This window comes from Biomphalaria glabrata, chromosome 2 (assembly GCF_947242115.1).
Source record: "Biomphalaria glabrata chromosome 2, xgBioGlab47.1, whole genome shotgun sequence".
Lineage (NCBI taxonomy): Eukaryota > Metazoa > Mollusca > Gastropoda > Planorbidae > Biomphalaria > Biomphalaria glabrata.
The window spans coordinates 30,998,114-31,018,291 of NC_074712.1; the positions used below are offsets into that span (position 1 = coordinate 30,998,114).

Sequence of the window (20,178 nt, forward strand, 5' to 3'; positions counted from 1 at the left end):
AGCTAATTTAGTTATCACTGCCATATGTTTTCGTAACAGTCTTGTTGTACATGTAAAAATTTTTTCGGCACCTGAGGGACTCGATAAAACTTAAGATGACAGCGCTGCGATTTGACTCATACACAAGAATTCAAAAATGTTCAAACATACAATGATCTCATCATTGTAATGAAATTTGACACAAAGAAGAGACTTTGATTAATAACGATAAAAACAACAACTACTTTGCAATGATTCTTTGGTTTGATATCAAAGTCAAGAAAGATATAGACTTCTATTTGTGATTCCACAGTTGGGTGACAAGGCGTTACTCTATGGATTAGATTTATTCGACCAATCAGCATTACACCAGGCCGCCAAACTTAAAGATGTCAAGGTAATCAAGATGTATTAATTAACATAGATAAATATAGGGTCACTAGTTAAAATAACACATAATTTTTTTTATCTGCAAAAATCATATCCATATCTCTCTGTGACAGGTGGGGAAATGTGACGTGTGTTTGGCACGTTTTATGTCTAGGGGATGATTATTTTTAATGCTATCACACCCCCACTTATCAGCATATGAATCGGGAGCAGACACGCAACGAGACAAAGCAATGAAAGATAGATACAAAAGTTAAAATAAAGGATATTTATTTACATAAATATACATATAATAATAAAAAGGGGGAGGGTTTGCATCTATCTCTAGTATATTCTATGTTTAATCATCACTCTTGCACATAATAAGAGAGTATGTCACTTTGTCCTCTGACTTAGCTGGTTGTCCTGTTGATGTCGCAGCTGGCTGTGTCCTGGCTTGAGGTTCTGCAGCTGGAGGTGGCGCTCTAGCGGATAGAGGGACGCCGGCGATATAGTTCTTGTGGAGTCTCAGTCCCAAGTTCTAGTATCTGTAGTGGGCACAGTATGGTGGGTGGCCGGATACCGTGGGCACAAGGTTACTGCGGGCAGAGCTGATCTGCCGTGGGCAGTGTAGGTAACAGGATATGTCCAGTGAGTTGCAGAGGGTTGGCGTAGCTATGACGTCTCGCACAGATCTGACTCTATAGGGACGTCGCGCCTAATAGCTTGACAGGTGGGCTGTCGAATAGGCGGGCAATGCCGATAGCGCCAAGTAGTAGAGTTGAGTAGATCTCCGTAGGCGGTAGATGATGCTCAATAGGAAAGTGCAGTGCTGAATAGCACTAAGCACATAGATAGGCCAGTAGGCAAATAGGCGATAGGTGATTCTTGATAGCAAATACAGTGCTGAATAGCACTAAGCACCTAAATAGGCAGGTCAGTGAGCTAGGGCAGTGCTGAATAGCACTAAGCACAAGGATAGTAGGTGATTGGCGTCGAGTAGACACTGAACAGCAAATAGCAAATAAATAGGCAGGTAAGTAGGCAATAGGCAGACACCTGAGGGAGGCTGCGGATAAATAAAGACAAGTTAGGACATGTCTCTCATACATCTTATCGATGCCCTCGACTGAGGTGCATTCGTCAGATTAGTATAATTGTTTTAGAGCACAATGGGGAGATGATGACAGATGGGATATGGGAAAATAGATGGCTGATAGTAGCAATATAAAAATGTACATAAAAGGGAAAGTACTAATATGAAAATGTACATAAAAGGGGAAATAATAATCTCAAATAAACAACACAGGTGGATAGAGAAAGAGAAGGGGGGGGGGATGGGCGGTGGTCAGCGACCCAGACGATTTGTTTACATATGACCGTGGGTCGAGAACAATTGGGCGCGCTTGAATGGTGTGTCCGTTCAAGCGGCGCGACTCTCATTAGAGTAAAATGAGTAAAGGGGAGATAATTCATTACAGGGGAGATAACTCATATCTCCTTTCTAAGCGCAGTATTAGTGCGATAGTAAAATTATCACGGTTGTCAGCCGAGATAAAGGAAATAGACTAAGATGTACAAATATATGCATGGTTGCATCAACGATCAATTGAGCAACGTAGCATTAATAGATTAATGCAATACATAAATAAATACATAGGACATGTTTATGTTTTCTACTTACGCCAGTGAGAAATACACAATGCACTAATTAAATATAAATGAACTAAGCAAAATACACATGATAAAATCCAATGGAAATATACACAGAGTAATTAAGATGGAACTTGTGATTAAGTTCGGCTTACCACCAGGTATTCCTCTAGGAGGGAGAATAAGTGATATAGTCCAGACTCGATAGCTCAGCTCGAATGGGAAAGAGAGGGTCTGACTTTATTTAATCTACTTATATATGCCTGGGAAATGTGGGCGGACACAGGAAACGTCCTAGGCTAAGAATTAGCTTACACGTGGGTGAAGTCCGACAAGCGACGCACCTTGGTGTATCACGCGGTATGTTGACCCGTGTAATCTCTTAGATCAAAGAGAGACGTGGGAGAAAGGGGGGGGGGAGGAGGATTAGCTTGCATTCAAACCAAGGCGGTGTCAACCGCGACCGTCCTTCAGACATCCGGCGGGCAAGACAAAAGAGATTGGGTGTTTACCTTTCCCCGATCAAGGGCAGATAAGGAAAGGACGCGCCTTCGCTATCTCCAATGTGGTCAACTAAGTCTAGCCTGGAGGAGAAAAGGTGTGGCGGGTGAATGATTTAGGGGTAGGATGGACAAATAATTAAAATAAAATAAATAAATAATGAAAAATAATAATTAATGCTGTGATAATTTAGAGTGACTCTGACAGCGAGTTTTTGACTTGTCACACTCTCAATATTGCAAGGTTTAACTACCTTTTCTATATAAAAGTCAAACTGTATTAATTACCAGTAATTGATTAGATTAAATAATTAGTGAATTTTGTGATTGATTTATGTATTGTCATTAACTATGAATAATTGTACAAAATTTCAACTTGCTTCGAGAATGCGAAAGTGGAGAATAAAATGTCAACAAAATTTGTACCAGACAGACCGACAGATGTAGTGATAGAAGCTTTGTACAAAATGCTTGTACTTGCATGTTCCATATATACAACTATTACCAAAACATTGCTATTGTTAGTCCCTCTATCATTGTGTATTGACTTGTTCAAGTCTTCCTCCAGTTTATCAACCTACTGCTAGAAAAAGGATGTTCACCCACTGCTTTCGACGCCCTGCAAGAGACACCTCTGCACATTGCTGCCAAGTAAGTATCAAACGTTATCATTGCCCAAAATGTGTCTAATCCCCAAGATTGTATCCTTCTTTCATGACTTCATTATGATTTAAACTATTTTCAATCCTTAGTGTAACGAACAAAACATTATTCAATTCCAAAATTGACCAATTAGTTAAATAATTATTGCTAATTTATTATTTAGTTTAATCGAAAAAGATAAATAAATTCTGCATTATAGATAGATATAGTTGTGAATGTGAAGTTCTTCCTGTTAGATACGCTTAGTTTTTTTTATATAAAGTATTTTTATTTCACGTTTGTTTTAGAAATGGTAGTTTTGAGACCGTGAAACGTTTAGCGGAAGCTTGTAGTGACTTGAACTGTGAGAATTATGAAAGCAAAAGTCCGTTCTTTATCGCCTGTGAGGTGGGCAACAGGAAGTCAATGAGAGCTTTAATACAGGCAGGTGCCAATGTCAAGGACACGTGAGTAGTTTACTTTCAACTCTCAGTAATTGTGCTGTAAAAATCTTACAATTTAGGAAACCCTTTTAAATAAAGCAGCTCTTAAGCAAAACCATTTTAAATAAGGTTGCTTGTTAAGATGTAAACCATTTGAATAAAGTAGATCTTAAGAGAAGTTTAAATTAAATATGTCTGTAAGAAGAGCATTTTAAATAAAGTAGGTCGATACATATTATTTAAAGGAGAAGATATCACTAAAGTACCGGCATAGGTCTAAAAAGATGCGTAAAAACAATCAGGGCCACCGCGAGGGTTGTGGCCGCCTGCGTGCGAATTTTTAAAATGCCGCCCTGTTCCCCCCTTTTTTTTTCTAGACAAAAAGTCATGAAGACTGAGCTGGACACTGTGACCAAAAGCGCCCTTTGATTAAAAACCACTTTTGTAGACCTTTCGTCTTTTTTCCGTTCATAATCGCGACGTTGTCGTATCCCTCATGCCCTCCTAGATGTTTTATTTCCTATTTTAACTTTGCATTTTTTTCTATTAAGAATTCATAAAGTCCTTCTCCAATTGTATCAGTAATTTCAAGGAACCCCAGAAAATATTTAAGTATTTCTACATGAGGTGTATAACAAACAGAGGCAATAATAATAGAGATTAGTCCGGTATGAGACATGTCTGGTGTAGAATACTAGAATCAATTTTTTTTTTGTTTGAAAATATGTGTGTGCTTAAACAATTTCAAGGAATTTATTTTCACTCAAACTTCGATATCGCCTGTATAACTTGATAAAAGTAATCTTTGTATTTTGGTATTAAATAAACAATTCATGGATCCTCTAAAAGCGAGACGTTGTCGATTACTTCTTTTTAAAATCATACATTCTGAAATGCGTTGCATATTTCGTTGTTTTCTTGTCAAGAGCAATGTTTTTATTTTCTCTCTATGACCTGCATTATATCCGTGGCTTCTCAGATATACTATGATCCCATTTACTCCTTTCTTACCTGTAATGTCGTCTATATTTACCCTGAAACAACCCACATGGACCATAAAATGCAGAATATAGTGACTCGAAATACCAAAGCCATTGACGGTGAAACTTTTTTCAACGTTCAGCAAACTTTCATAATGATTATCACGATTGTATTTTGGAGAGATGTGTATTGTATCCACAATCATCTGGCATACGCGGATTCTGAGGTGCCTACACATTTATTCAACACACCACCAGGACAAAATGAAGCAACTCAGCGTTGAATATTTTTCTTGAATTAATATAAAATAAATAATCCAAAGTACAAGTCACTTATACAATGATTTGAAATAAAACACAGTAAGGCAGTGCTTCTAAAAAATATCCGGGTGCAACACCCTAGGTAACAAAATGTTTGTTGGAGATTAGAAGCTGGGGATCTATAGGAGCGATGTAGGCTCCCACAGTGAGGTCCGTGAGTTTTTATTTTTAGGAAGTTATGAAAAAGAAAAGAAACTTATCCATTATTATAACACAATTTTTAGTTCTTCTTTTCATTTATATTAATTTAACACTTTTTTTTTATAACCAAATTTACATATCAAAATTTCACAAAACGAGTCCATAGCTATTTTTCGGACAAAGTGTTGCCTATATAATTTTAAAGTTTTGTAAAAAGTTCGTTATGGAGATAAAATTGAAGATACGGCAGATTTCCGTTCCCAAGGGGTTTGATTTCGGACTGGGCCCCGGCGCATTTCGGCGTTTTCAGCTTCAGAAATTCTTTCTCCTGGCATCTACAATACCTATTTTCTTGTAGAAAGAATGTCAAAAAGGCCAATATTGAAGTGTTTTCTTTTAGAAGGTTCTATTCATCCTACTAAAAAAAATATCGAGGGCCATATAAAGTCTACTTATAAAGAGGTAGCACTGGTCAATAGTATTATGCAAGGCACATTCTAGGTACAAATAGCGCACGGAAGTGTGTAATGGGCGTGATCCTTTTTTAAGATCATCTTCGTGTTAAGTACATTTCTGTCGCGGACCTTTTTTTTTTCCCACACAAAAGTCGTCACTATAATGAAGTGGAATAGTCGCAAGAAGAACAAGAAAATCCGAAAGAATCAAACTAGCGGAGACATTTTGAAATGTTGTTTTCAAAAAGTTTTAACCCATATTGTTACATACCCCTATCGCAAAAAGGTCTACATTTGACAAGGAAGAAGATAAAACAACGTCTCTTACTTCAGATATTTTAATTTTTAAACATTGGTAATTATGTAATTTTAATAATATTCAGACATGGATTAATGACCACAATGAAAATAAATATTGGTTTTCGCCCCACCTTCTTGTTGTTGGTCGGTACTTAGCTTATTGCTTCAAACAGCTATTACAACTGAACCAAGGTAGGCGTTCTATAATGTTAATAAATACAAAAGTCAATAAATACACTTTAAATGAGTTGAACAAACGTCTCTTGTGAACTATAAACTGTTATTACAATATACACAGATTTAACTTGCTTTATTCACAGCCTTTTCATATAAAAGCAATAATGTTTTAAACATTACCTTTGTAATTACTACATCTACTTACAGGGCGAGCTAGTCGACTAAACAACAATACTTATATGTAGTAAGTAGATATTAATAAGGAAAAAAAAATGTGTTGACTGATCCAGGGCCGGTCCTACAGATTGCGGGGACCTATGCGAAACGGATTGCGCGGGGCCCATTCTGGGTTGTGATAAGAACACTAAGTGAAAATTAAGATTTTGTATTAGAAAAAAAATTCGTCTATTCATACTTGACTAAGTACAAATCACTGTCAAATTACCTTTACGAGCCATCAACAGTTAGATAGTAGTTTTCCAACAAAAAGGCGATATTCATTCAGATCTGTCTTTCAGATTTACTATCGACTAGCAAAATATCGCTATTGGTATTTTTTAACAGGTCGAGGTAGATTTAGATCTATATTTGTATGCCACAGACTATTAAAGAAAATTAAGAATTTGAACTTCTTGTTTTGGTTAAAATTAGCCTTATTATTATATTTTTATTAAACGAAAGCTGACAATGCCATTTTTTTTTTAAATCGCGAGTAGGATTGCCGTTGTCCATATTGAATGACACCCCGAAATAATTTAGTCTTCTTTTATGGAGATTTGAATTATTTTTCAGATTTAAATAATTTCAGGAGATTTTTATGACTTTTTTGGTATATTTTACAATTTCAGGAGAATTCCTGGAACCCTTTAATAATAAGTTAAAATGGTTTAATTTAATAATTTACACTTAGAATTCGCGCGGGGCCTATGGAAGTGCGGGGCACACTGCGGCCGCATAGGTTGCAGTGGCGTAAGACCGGCCCTGGACTGATCTGCTTCTGTAAGTGTCATTCAAAACAAACAAACAATCCTCGAAAATTCAAGGCCAGAAATGAGTAGGCGCCTATGCAAAAGACCCGTGGGAATCCCTCGCGAGCCGCTCTATTTTTTTAAAATAAAGTTTCTAAAAAAAAAGCTTTTAAAGGATAATAGAATAATAAAAATTCGTTTATAAAATATTTAAACATTTATGTATTTTTTTTTATTAAACTAACAATTTAAAAAAAAGGTTAACCTTGGTATAATAATTTGTTCAGCCGCCTGCGTGCACTGCACACATTGCATAATAGGTAGCGGCGGTCCTGAAGCCAATGGTATTTCATGAATAGGAAATTTGGCTCATCATAGTTTCTGGAAATACCAATAACACATTCAGCACCCATGTCATTGTTACAGTAAACTAAAGTACGACCTCGGGGCTAAAGCGAGTCGACATTAGGGATCACAATCTTGGAACAGCCGCCACATTCGTCACTCTATAATGCAACATTTATCTCCCTTTGACTCAACCTTCATTATACCTCTGGTTGGAAACACGAGACCTTATACATCTAGATAAAATATATCGAACGATTTAATAGACCGGCTATGATAGTGTATAACAAAACATTTAGTAAAAACCTACACAAATACCATGCAGGTCTGCTTTTGCAACTAACCGGTTATACGAAAATTACAGTAGGCCCACCTATACATCTTCGGTTGTTTTTTTTTGTTTCTGTTTCTACTTTTAGCGATAAACGAATTGTTCACACATTTAGCAGTTACACTGAGTGCTAGATATAGTTTGTACAAGGCTACGTTACTATTGAATTAATTATTAGGTCATAGGTCATAGTATTGATGTGTCGCTGTTTTAGAGACATGCACCTGAGAAACACCCTGGCAGTGGCAGCAATGAATGGTTACTCAGACATTGTTCAGGACCTGATAGAGATGGGCGTGCCTTTGAACTGTAGGGACGAAGAGAAAGTAAGTTCTTCTTCCAACAACTGTCTGAAACATTGGATACTTTAAACATCATAGCAAATGGATCTTAATGTGAACTGGCTATCCCTAATGCATTTTTTTTAAATTTTATAGGCTAGTGCCTTCCGCCTTTTTTATATAATATTTATAGGTTAGGGTCAAATGCTATAAATAAAGCAGATGCTGCGCTTCCTGACCTCTATCCCGTTGTGGTTCAGACAGATTAAAACCCACCCAGCAGCGTTACAAGCCGGCTACTGGATAATTCTCGTTAGCTCGGGATAACCTGGCGGTCTAGTCCGCTAACAGAATACTGGTGCCCCACTGCCTATGTGCAACTCTCTCAACTTTGACTAGTCTGATCAAAATATTAACTCCCCCCCCCCATACCCATACCGACAATCTCCTAAAACTCCACCCTGTTAAAAAAATTTCCTCCTAAACACCACATCTTACTAACCACACCAAAAACTAGTCTATCAAAGAAAACTCCCACAGTTAATAAAACTATCCATATTACCTCCTAACAATACCCTAATCCTAACCCTAACGCTCCTAATCCCTAAAAAAAATAAAGTGCGTCTGGTCACCGAAGCACAGATCCCACTTCTGACACCAGTTTTCGATTAGCGGGCCAGGATAGCCCGGGCTAACGTGAATTATCCAGTAGCCAGCTCGTAGCGCTACTTGGTGGGTTTCAATACAATATCTTATTAGGTTGTTATGGATGACAAATGCGAGAATCGAATCAACCAGACCATTGAGATTACGAAAAGTATAAAAAAAAGCAACGATCCAGCCACCGAGTACAATTTCTTAATCTAAATGTTTATCAATGTATTTTCCATATGCTCAGACATAGAGAAACGGTTTTACCTCTAACTTACAACCGAGCAAAAACATATCTATTAGGTATGTTTGTGAAACAATGGGGCTCCGCAAGAGATGTTTTAGTCATTTGTTAAGCCAGAGAGACGCTGACATGATTTTTGGGATAAAAAGAGAACATTACATAAACGGGGGCGTGGTGGCTGAGTAATTACGCGCTTGACTTTCAAACTGAGGGATCTTAGGTTCGAATCTCTGTGGTATTTTAAGTTTCGGGACTTTTTGGGCGTCTTTGAGTCCACCCAACTCTAATGGGTATCTAATGCTAGTTGGGAAAGTTAAGGCGGTTGGTCATTGTGATGACCACATGACACCCTCGTTAAATGTCGGCTATAGAAACAGATGACCCATACATCTTCTGACCGATAGATCACATGTTTAAAGGGGTTCTTATATCACAGTCCTAATCTAGCCCTTCTTAGACAGTAAAGGCTTAAACAAAAAGAAAAACAACCTAGGCTATTAAATACAACTGTGATTGGAATAGACATTAAATTATTAGAGGAAAAATTCGAAGAGTGTGTGATTTCATGGACAACTTAAAACAGTAAAGAGACTTTTCTCGGCGTTTCCAAACCTTCTCTCCCTTTTAGAACACAGCTTTACATCACGCCTGCAGCAATGGTCACGTGGATACAGTCAAGGTTCTATTGGATGCCAATGCTTCGGTCACAACAACCAATTTGAATGGTCTTAGTCCGCTGGGCATGGCAGTAATGCAACACAAGACGGACGTAGTGTTGGCAATGATTGACCACTCCAGGTCAGTCTTTTTACAAAGCTTGTATCAACTCGCTCAACTCTGTCTGTCTGTGTGGAGTTTTGTACACGTTAGTCCCCCCCCCCCCCTTTCCATTCTGGGATCAAATTGAAAGTTTGCACAAAATTATTCACTGTGGATGACAACACACAAATCCATAAACAAAATGAACCTATTAGTTTATAAATTTGTCGTAATTTTTTTTTATATAGAAAAGGAAATAGGCTTAGGGTAGATTAGCCTTGATAGTGAATTAGGTCGTTCGCTAAAAATTTAAACGAAAAATAATCTATACTTTCTATTTTCATAAGAACTTGTATAGCTCAGAGGCTAACATGTCGTCCTTCCATCATGGAGGCTCGAGACCTCAAGTTCGAATTCAGACTCGAGCAAATTAAAAAAAAACAACACTTTCTTTTGAAAATTCAGAACGGAGACCTCCCAGATACACTTTAACCCCCCCCCCCCTCTTCCCTCACGATTCTACTAAAGTGATTGGACCATACCGCTGAGAGCATGTTAGAAGCATTAATAATTAAAATATGATTGATTTAAACTAAATTGATGCAAAGTTACTCTATCTTTTTTTTTTTTAAAGTATTTTTTTTTTAATTTTACTTGTTTTTATCATGAGCTGACCGTCTGCTCTCTTTCCCTCTCCCTCATTGTACCTAAAACAGTACCCTGACAAAATAGCGCGGACAAAATAGCTCGAACAAAATAGCGCAACAAAATAACGCGAACAAAATAGCACCGACAAAATAGCATCGACAAAATAGCGCGACACAATAGCGCAGACAAAACAGCGCCGACAAAATAGCGCAGAAAAAATATACTTTAGATATTGTAAAATAGGAATAGAGCAAATATTTTTGTTTTGTTTTGATGTTATTGTTTTTTAGTCATTTTGCAGCAAACACTTTAGATATCTTAAAACATAAATATGCAAACAGTAAGCATAAATTATAATAGGCTAAAATGCATAATTTCAAAATATATCATTTATTAACTTTACAAAAGTGTACTTTGAAAACAGGCAAAGATACTTGTCAGATTTTATACACTAACACAAACAAACTTTCACAAAGTAAATTGTATAAAATGTCACGTAGAAATTCCATCACTGTTTGCAATTGGTCACCACATTTTCAAGATCCTATTTTTCGCAAGATATGTATTTTAAACATTGGTGGAAAAAAGGGGAATGATATAAAATTTAAAGTACTCTCGTTCTCTGCAAATATGGTATACTTTCAGATCTATTAATATTGAAAAAGATAGAGACATCAACAAAAATGCTGCCCATTACATTAAATTACGAATAATTCGGTACTTTTATACACATCATATATAAGTCCGCGCTATTTTGTCTTGCGCTATTTGTCCGGTCACCACCTAAAACAGTCATTCATTTTAATCAGTCAAATTAGATCGTCTACTAACAGTTAATAGTGCACAGAGTTTCTAGCCTTCATTTAAAAGGTTTTCATTAACACTTATTTAGGCTCGTATCTACTTTTTTTTACAAAAAATCTTCAGCATTTAAACTTTTCATCATTTGGGCTTTACATCTCTCTTGGGTGGGCCCTTTTTTTTAGCTCTTGATAGCCACAATTATTGTAGGTAGTTTATTGCGATTTGCTCTTGCTATCATTGTTGTGGACTGTAAAACTTAGGAGCCCCAGTTGACTTGCCAAGCGTTTTATATTTGGTATGACCACTAGATCATTTACTGCCTCAATCAAATAAAATGAAAATTGCAATTAAAAACTTCAAAGCGTTATAAATGGCCTGCTTTGCGTGAACTTAATCATGGGTATATAGCACTATAGAATTATTATCTAGAGTTCAACTGCCCTCTAGACTAGAGACTTCTTATTACAAATGTATGTGTCTGTCCTTGTCCCATCGTTGCTTTCACTGTCTCATTCACTTGACGCTTAGTTTTGAATCAATGGGCGTAAAGTCATCCAAAACAATACGATGTTCATATAGAAATTGTAAAACCGGGCTTTGTCACTCATCTGTACATTCCAATGTGTATTCTTGAATAAGACGTATCTATTACTTCAGCTGGGAAGAAAGTCTGTCAGTGAGAGACAAGACTGGGGCCACTTGCCTGGACAGAATGATAGCCAACACGCCTGAAGGGGTCAAGGTAGGCCAAGGAGACACGTCCAGAATATAGAGCCTTTGTAGATCTTTTTAGCTGGCCATGTATGTAAAAACTATTTATAAGATGTATATCATATCCCTATCCTGTATTATCATAAGCCTAGTACATATCAACCAAACATTTTCCCTTCGCTTTTTATTCCATTTGGACTGTAGTATTTGTATATATGTTAGTACAGTGTCAGTATGATCATGTATGCCTTACCTCAGATCAATTACAGCATGCTAAGTGTTATCTTAAAAGTAACATGTAGTTTACATTTTGTACTAATAGCTCCCTTTTTTCCAGAGCCATTAATCTATAATGTAAAAACTATTTCCGCCTGTCTTTCTTAATTTCATTCATCACAAAAAATCATGAAATCTTTCATTCTCATTGATACAATGAATATATAATGTCTTTAGGAAATATTGAAAGTACAGCAACTTAGATTTAATTATAAAGTCCAAGTTCATTGAAACCAATATTTTTATCCACTACTTTCATATGACTTTTAACATTATATGACTTTAACATTATATGACCTAACTCTCATATGACTTAAACGCAACTCCTTCAATTTTAGCATTAGATCAACAATTTTAACAAACAAAAATTCTCTCGTAACTGAATCTAATCTCATGTAGAGCTTAAGCTTTGACTCAACCACCAGATTCTATTGTCTTTATTTTTTTAACATGATGGTGCAATTTCAAAATTGTGAGCGATGCCTTAAAGTCATATGACTGCATCAAGAAACATTTATCAACTTATCGAATTTATAACTGTTGCATATTAATGTCATTTAACAGGCTGTATTGGACAAGTGTGTCCGGAGATCCAATCATGACCCATCCCATGAAGACTACAAAGTAATAACACACGTAATGACGCTAAAAACTCGCGGGTCTATAATGAATCGTGTATCGCACCACACAAACGTTACTTCAAAACAAAACTAATTCGTCCTACGCATATCATGTGTTCATCTACACCGTCTAATAACTTAAACTCTGCTAAAACGTTGGTTTTCCTGGCTGATTCAGGCAACCCATTACATTTTGTAATGGCACTAGGAAACATAGTCAATAACGTTATAGAAGGGGAAATAATATTTATCATAGGAATGAACCTACAAAATATTAACCTGCACTATCTGTGAACACACATGGAGAGTTCAACATTAAAGCCTTTCGAAAATAGCATTAGCAGAAATGTCGGTTCGGATTTCATTTAAAAAATTGTTTAGGTTTCAAAGTTAATATTATAGCTTGTATCTGTTGTAAAACCGGTAATAAAGTATTGTTTTATAATCAAAACACTTTTACAAAAATATTACAACGATCAAATTAAAAAGGAAAACCTAACGCAATTGAAATGAAACTTTTGAAAATAACATTACTAATTTATTTATCTGCCTAGAAAAAATAATTAAGGTTCTATTTAGCCCTAGATTTATGAAGATCAAGTGCGATACATTGTCTCTAATTTCTAGGATTTGTTTTATTCTAAGAATATATGTTATGTTTCAGATTGAGTTCAATTATAAATATATCGACCCTGGACCTAAAGATCCGATGTCAAAGAAAAACAACTACAATGCTATGGCTGTAAGTACTAGTCTATATCTATCTCGTAGTTTACCGTATTAAAACTTCTAATAGGAAGATTGTTTGGACAGTTTTATTACGTAGGAGCTTTGTTCGAGCTACTGTTCGACCTGGTGATAATGTTTCAGGCTCAGAAGATCACCAGAAAAAAATATAGAAACAATTTTCTTTATTGAGTTCCCGTTCATGACCAAGCTACACTTTTGACTGTCCCATCCACTCCCCCCCCCCTCATAATCTTAAAACATGCTACACAATAGGTCTTAATGTACGAAAACTGTAGTCTAACATTGAATTCATCTCGATTGTTAATACACCTCATCTTAATTGTTAATACACCTCATCTTAATTGTTAATACACATCATCTTAATTGTTAATACACATCATCTTAATTGTTAATACACATCATCTTAATTGTTAATACACATCATCTTAATTGTTAATACACATCATCTTAATTGTTAATACACATCATCTTAATTGTTAATACACATTATCTTAGTTGTTAATACGTAATGTGAGCTGGTGATAAGAAGGTTAAACAGATTAATACTACTAATATATTGTTGTTACTAATATTGAATCTAGTTCTCATTATTTCAGACTATGATGAAATATGACAGAGAGGATTTGCTATCCCATGATTTGTGTCAAAGTCTAATGGTGTATAAATGGTAAGTTTTGACTGACGTAGTTTTAGGGAAGTTTTTATCCATATCCAGTCCAGAAATCACACCGTCTTTTTTTTTTTCTTATAAACTGAAAATGTATTGACGTTTTTAAATAAGATTATTATTCTATACGCACTCAAAAGTTAATGTAGTCCTTCGTTTAAACTAGAGATTTATTAAAGATCAACTAATTTGTTGATTTTTCATGAATAATTACGAAACTTAGTATTATGCTTAAATGGAAATAGACAAACAAGAAAAATATAATAAAACGAAACATGGAATATTCCTTTTATGAAAAAACAAAAACAAACAAAGCTAGTCTAAAGGGAAAGAACTCCATCCTTAAAACTATGTCTACCAAAAATGTACAAGTTATTTCGTTTATTCGATATCAAACAAAAATAAATAATTAATTGATTAAGTGAGTATTTTTGTTTATCTATTCATGTTTTGTTAGATACAATAAATAATTATTTAAAGTATCAACTTGATTGGATAATGCGTGATGGAGAAACAATTATTTAAGGGACTAAACCCAACAAATTTAGTCATATTTTGTGAATACTGAAGTATTAGTTTCCATTGTTGCTATCAACAATATAATAAATAACTAGTAATTAATAGTCTAATTGGTTACTTTTTTTTATTGATTCATGTCTTGTCTATGTCAATGAATAATTGTGCGAAGTTTCATCTTGATCCCAAAATGGGTGTGGGAGAAATAATGTGTGCACACTTTTTACCAGACAGATCACTCTAGAATCAGTGTTTCCCAAACTGTGTTCTGCGGAACCTTAGTGTTCCGCGAGGCCTGAATAGATATTCTACGAACTACTGGAAAGATAAGCTAAAACAATACAAACCTAAAGTAAGCAACAGTTTGACAACGCATTGACGAATTGTTTCTTTAAATCTTCTCTCGTTTCTCTCTATCAGGCGCCGATTTGGAAAAGCAATGTTCGCTTTTGACAGCGTTCTGCAAATGGGTTTCATGGTATTGATGCTTTTATTTTACTTATCGATGACCAGACCTTCTGACGCCAACTACACTTGCTATGCCACCAATAGCTCCAATAATACAACTCTTGCTTCAGTAAGTTTTGACTGCTATCTCCTCGTATATGACGATATAGTAAAAAGTAGAATGTCATTAACAGTAGTAGACGTTCATTCATGGGCGTAGCCGGGGGGGGGGGGGGGGTTGGGGGGTTCAACCCCCCACCCCCCGAAATGAAATCCCCGGAGTTTAGTGACTGATCTTTTGCTTTAATTTTGTTTATTTTAGGTGAAATTTTAATACTAAACCATCATTTGCCCTAGCACAGCCAAGAGGGTTTTGAGTTTAAAACCCCTACCATAGGGTTTAGAGTTTAAAACCCCCTACCAGGGGTTTTGAGTTTGAAAACCCCTATCAGGGGGTTTTGAGTTTAAAACCCCCTGCCAGGGTTTTGAGTTTGAAACCACATACCATGGGGTTTTGAGTTTAAAACCCCCTACCAGGGGTTTTGAGTTTAAAACCACCTACCAGGGTTTTTAAATTTAAATCCCCCTCTTCTATAAAATAAAAAAAAAATGCAAACGACAATTCCAAAATTCCAAGAGCATATCTAAGGAAAATTTTGATTTTAAACCACTCTCCAAAATTTACGATAAACCCCTCTTTAATATAAAAAGCAAATTACACACTCAAAATTGTATGAGCTTAGCCAAAGGGGTTTTGAGTTTAAACCCCTCTTCAGCTGAGTTTGAAGCTAAAAATACCTCTTCAATATTAAAAAAAAAAGCAAATTACGCACTCAAAGTACTATGAGCATATAGCCAAAGGGGTTTTTAGTTTAAACCCCCCGCCAGCGGGATTTAAGCTAAAAAATAAATCTTCAAAATAAAAAAAAAATCGCAATCAAAATGCAATGAGCGTAGCTAAATTTCCCTTCAGAGGTGTTTGATGCTAAAAAATACCTCTTCAATATAAAAAAAAAAGCAAATTACACACTAAAATTCTTTGAGCGTAGCCTAGCCAATGGGGGTTTTGATTTTCAACCCCTCTCCTCCAGATGGCTTTTTTAAAAGTTTAAAACCCCTCAAGATAGTTTTGAGTTTAAAACCTCCTACAGAGCGTTTTAAGGTTGAAAGCCTCTCTCTTCAATATTATTTCTGATGCAAACTACAGTCATCAAATTCTATGACCGTAGCTAAATGTGGTTTTGAATTTAAAAAAAATCCAGATATATTTTAGTTTAAATCCCCCCAACAGATTATTTTGACGATAAAACTTCCCTTTTCGATATAACAACTAAAGCAAACTACAGTCACATAATTCCAAGATCGTAGTGAAGAGAAGTTACACATGTCTACCAGTGGCTGGGCTCCATTAATAAAGTGCAATGAAATTGAAAAGCACTAAATGTGGCTCTACAAACATGGCTAAGACGGATTTTAGGAGTCAGTTATAGAGATCGGGTCTAAATCAAGGAAATCCTAGGCCGAAATGGGAGTCGACCTCTTAGTAAGGTTGTGACAGAGCGTCGCATGAGGTTTGCGAAACATGTTCTCCGACAAAATGAATTACGCATAATAAGAGTTGCGATGACATCCTAGTACAACTTGGCGCCAAAATTTCATGGACGTCCTCAAAGCAGGTGGGAAGAGGCTTCAGACATTGCCAGTAACAGATTTTTTGTAGAAACAGCTTGCCAGCAAATAAGCCGAACGGCGCGGGAGTCAGTAAGAATAGCACATTAGCTTTTTGAAATAAAACTTTTTAATAGCAAAGCAATTCACTGTAGGTACCTCAGAATATGCATTTAGTGGCTTTCAATACCAGAAAAATGTGCTTGGCGGCGGGGCCAAGCCCCGCGCTGACGCTCCCCCAAAGCCCTTGCTGGCAAAGTCGAGGAGTCTACAATTTTTTCACTAACTCGAGGAAGAACATATTCTAGTGCACAATAAACGTCTTCCAAAAGAATGAAGGGTCAGAATGTAATAGAGATTAATTACGTACACACACACATGTCAGGTGGGTTTTGTCCTCGCGCTCATCTAGGGTATGATGTACTCCGCCGGGCTCCCCACCTGAACAGTGTTTATTAACTTTATGCCGGGGTTATAAGTAGCCTTGGCTCGTCTGCCTGGGCACCCCTAACAGTCTAGTAATCAATTTATGCAATAAATATCTAGGAACGAATAAACCAAATATTAACGTATACTAGTGAATAACAATATTGCATATAACAACAAAGGTTTAATGAGTTAATGATATATATGATATGAGGCATACATTATGAACAAATATCAATAGCAATTACAAATTACATTCAAAGGACTATAGCACACCTTAATCTCAGTGCCATAGTCAATCAGGCATCACAACGCCAACCCAACGCCAACGGCCAATAGTCAACTACCAGGCCTACAACTCAGACTTGACTCCAGCAGAGTCCCAAGCCTGCGTCCCTAGATAAGAAAAATACGCACTCCTTTGATACCGCCATTCTCACGATTATAAAAGAAACGATTGTAGAGCTACGACATGTAGAAGATAGTAAAATAAACTAACTTACCCAATACTGGGGAATAACACCACACAGATAACTCAATCTCAAGGCTCACCAAGTGAACACAAAGAGACTCATCTCAAGGCACAACAAAAGAACAATGACACCAATATAGCGCATCCTTAGGAACAGAACTAATAAGACCTTATGGTGCTCAAACGAAAATACCCTACAAGATGCGCACGACATCCCCCCTCTCCCCCTAACTGGATCTTGCGAAAACAAGTCCAGTCTTCAAAAAAATAAAAGTTGAAAACTGAAGTATAGAGACAGCAAAAGAAATTAGGACACATTGCCCAACATTGAAGCCGAAGAATACAACCTTCATAAAGTCAAAATTATATAATTATTCACATAGATGATGTCGCAAAGAACAACATCCATCATAAAACTATTATAACATTATAATGCATAATAAAAACAAGCAGTACATATTACATACATATTCATACATATCAAGCAATAGCTTTAATAAAATAGTCTTTTTGTGCGAATCACACCAGTCTTGAGCACAAGTCTGCAAGTATATTGTCCTCTCCTTTGATGTGACACACGTCGAAGGTGTAGTCCTGGAGCATCAGCGCCCACCTCGTAACACGGTGGTTCGTAAAGTTCGTGCTCCGGAGGTAAGCCAATGCCTTGTGGTCCGTCTGAAGGTGAAACGTCGTTCCCCTTAGGTATCTGTCAAGTTTTCTAATGGAAAATACGATAGCCAAGCCTCTCGATGATGGAATACCTCCGCTCCCGAGGCAACAACTTGCGACTCACATACTTGACGGGATGCAGAACACCATTCACGCACTGGCTCAGTATACCGAAGATTCCTTTGTCCGAAGCATCGGTCTGAAGAAAAAATGGCAATGAAGGATCAGGTAAACGAAGAATGGGGTACCTACACAGATACGCCTGCACCCTGCTCAAAGCCTCCGCGCACTCATGATTCCAGTGCACCTTAACAGACCGACCCCGACCCAATAGATCAGTACCATGAAACAACTACGCGCACCCTGGCGAACCTACTGTACAAAACCGCCAACGCGATTAATAATTACAGGTATTAATTTTTTTCAACCCTCTAGACCACTTTAAGCCTTAACATTATTTTAACCTAGATATCTTTAAAAAGAAAAACAGTTGAACAATATAATGCTAATATTATACCACCCGCGGTACAATTCTGCATGTCATTAGTTATCTTTATCCTACACGACAGAAAATGCAACTAGATTCGTAACCTCGATCCAATTGTTAAATTCAAATAGGATAAGACTGTACTTTTACGATGGTATATGCTCTGTTACATGAGCTTCATCATGTACATTTTACTCTACTACCAATACTACAACCAACTAGTAACGCAATACTTTCATGTGTGTGCCAGCCCATCAACACACGCCCGCAACATTTACCGATGCAACCAGATTACCAACTTAACCATCACGTCAACCTCTTGCGCTCACACGATGAGGGACTACCACAATACTTCTACTACCAAATTTCGACCTGTCCAAATATCTAACCGCCTTAGCAACGTCTGCTAAGTTTTTAAACCTTACATGTCCAACACCCATGGACTTCCCATTTGCCTCTAAAACCTCCACAAAACCAAACAAACCAAACTCCCTAAATCTATCCTTAAGCCTTTGCCAATTAATATTAAATGGCAAATTTCTGACAGTTACAGTATAGCGATCCGGCATCAGCTTATACCCACGGCGACCTTCCGAATCGCGACGACTCTCTAGTCATCTATGTCTAGATCGCTGGTCTTGGTCATTAATACTATCATTGGGATTTACATCCTCAACACCAGTCTCATTATTTTGGGCAACAAATTCATTAGGGCACTCAGCTGATTTATGACCTTGCTCACCACAACTGAAACAAACAATTACCTTTCTTTTAACCACTGGACTCTGCTTTATCACAGGCTCACAACATGCTGCTGCCACATACACACTTTCTTCTTTTCTTATTGCTACCTCAGACCCAGCAACCTTGAAACCTTCAATCACCTCCAACATATTTTCTACTGTGCTGAGTTTGTTTAACACGAGCTGTCTGTACACCTCATTTGATACGCTTTCTAGTATCCTATTTTTAATGAAAAGATCTTTGATCTCTTCTACTGTCTTACCGACCTCGGCCATTTTACACCAGTTGTCCAGTGCGGTCCTCAACTCGGTCACATACCCACGGAAGTCATTCTGCCGTGGTTTGACCCGGTGGAACCTTTTGCGGCATGTCTCTGCATTGATGTCTGCATGGCGTAGAAGTGCCGTTTTGACATCCTCATACTTGTCGCTAAGGAACAGACTGTCCCTCAACATAAAGTTTTTGAGAGATGTCGTCAGTTTGTAGGACAACAGTAGGGCCCACTCTTTACTCTCAATCTTACACCTTGCTGCCACGGCCTCAAAGTGCGTCAGGTATGCTAGAAGGTCATCATCCTCCTTCATGCCTTGGAAGTTCTTGTCTAGCCTGTCCAAGACACTCTTTTGTCGCACCTCAACTGTCTGACCTACCACTGCACCTGCCTCTGGCGCCGACTTCTCTTTAAGCCGTGCCAACTCCAGTTCATCTTTTCTCTTGAGCTCCTCTCTAGCATC

General features: G+C 37.0%; 1 protein-coding gene across 1 annotated transcript in view; it reads left to right on the forward strand.

Moving 5' to 3' along the window:
• The window catches only part of LOC106067605 (serine/threonine-protein phosphatase 6 regulatory ankyrin repeat subunit B-like), an 85,607-nt gene that overhangs the window by 38,996 nt on the left and 26,433 nt on the right, over positions 1-20,178 (forward strand). Inside the window, exons 11-20 of the mRNA XM_056020029.1 lie at positions 293-376; positions 3,070-3,152; positions 3,452-3,610; positions 7,819-7,930; positions 9,409-9,578; positions 11,649-11,733; positions 12,543-12,602; positions 13,263-13,340; positions 13,945-14,015; positions 14,952-15,108. Coding sequence (XP_055876004.1) covers positions 293-376; positions 3,070-3,152; positions 3,452-3,610; positions 7,819-7,930; positions 9,409-9,578; positions 11,649-11,733; positions 12,543-12,602; positions 13,263-13,340; positions 13,945-14,015; positions 14,952-15,108 — 1,059 coding nt within the window. The remainder of the gene's footprint in view (positions 1-292; positions 377-3,069; positions 3,153-3,451; positions 3,611-7,818; positions 7,931-9,408; positions 9,579-11,648; positions 11,734-12,542; positions 12,603-13,262; positions 13,341-13,944; positions 14,016-14,951; positions 15,109-20,178) is intronic.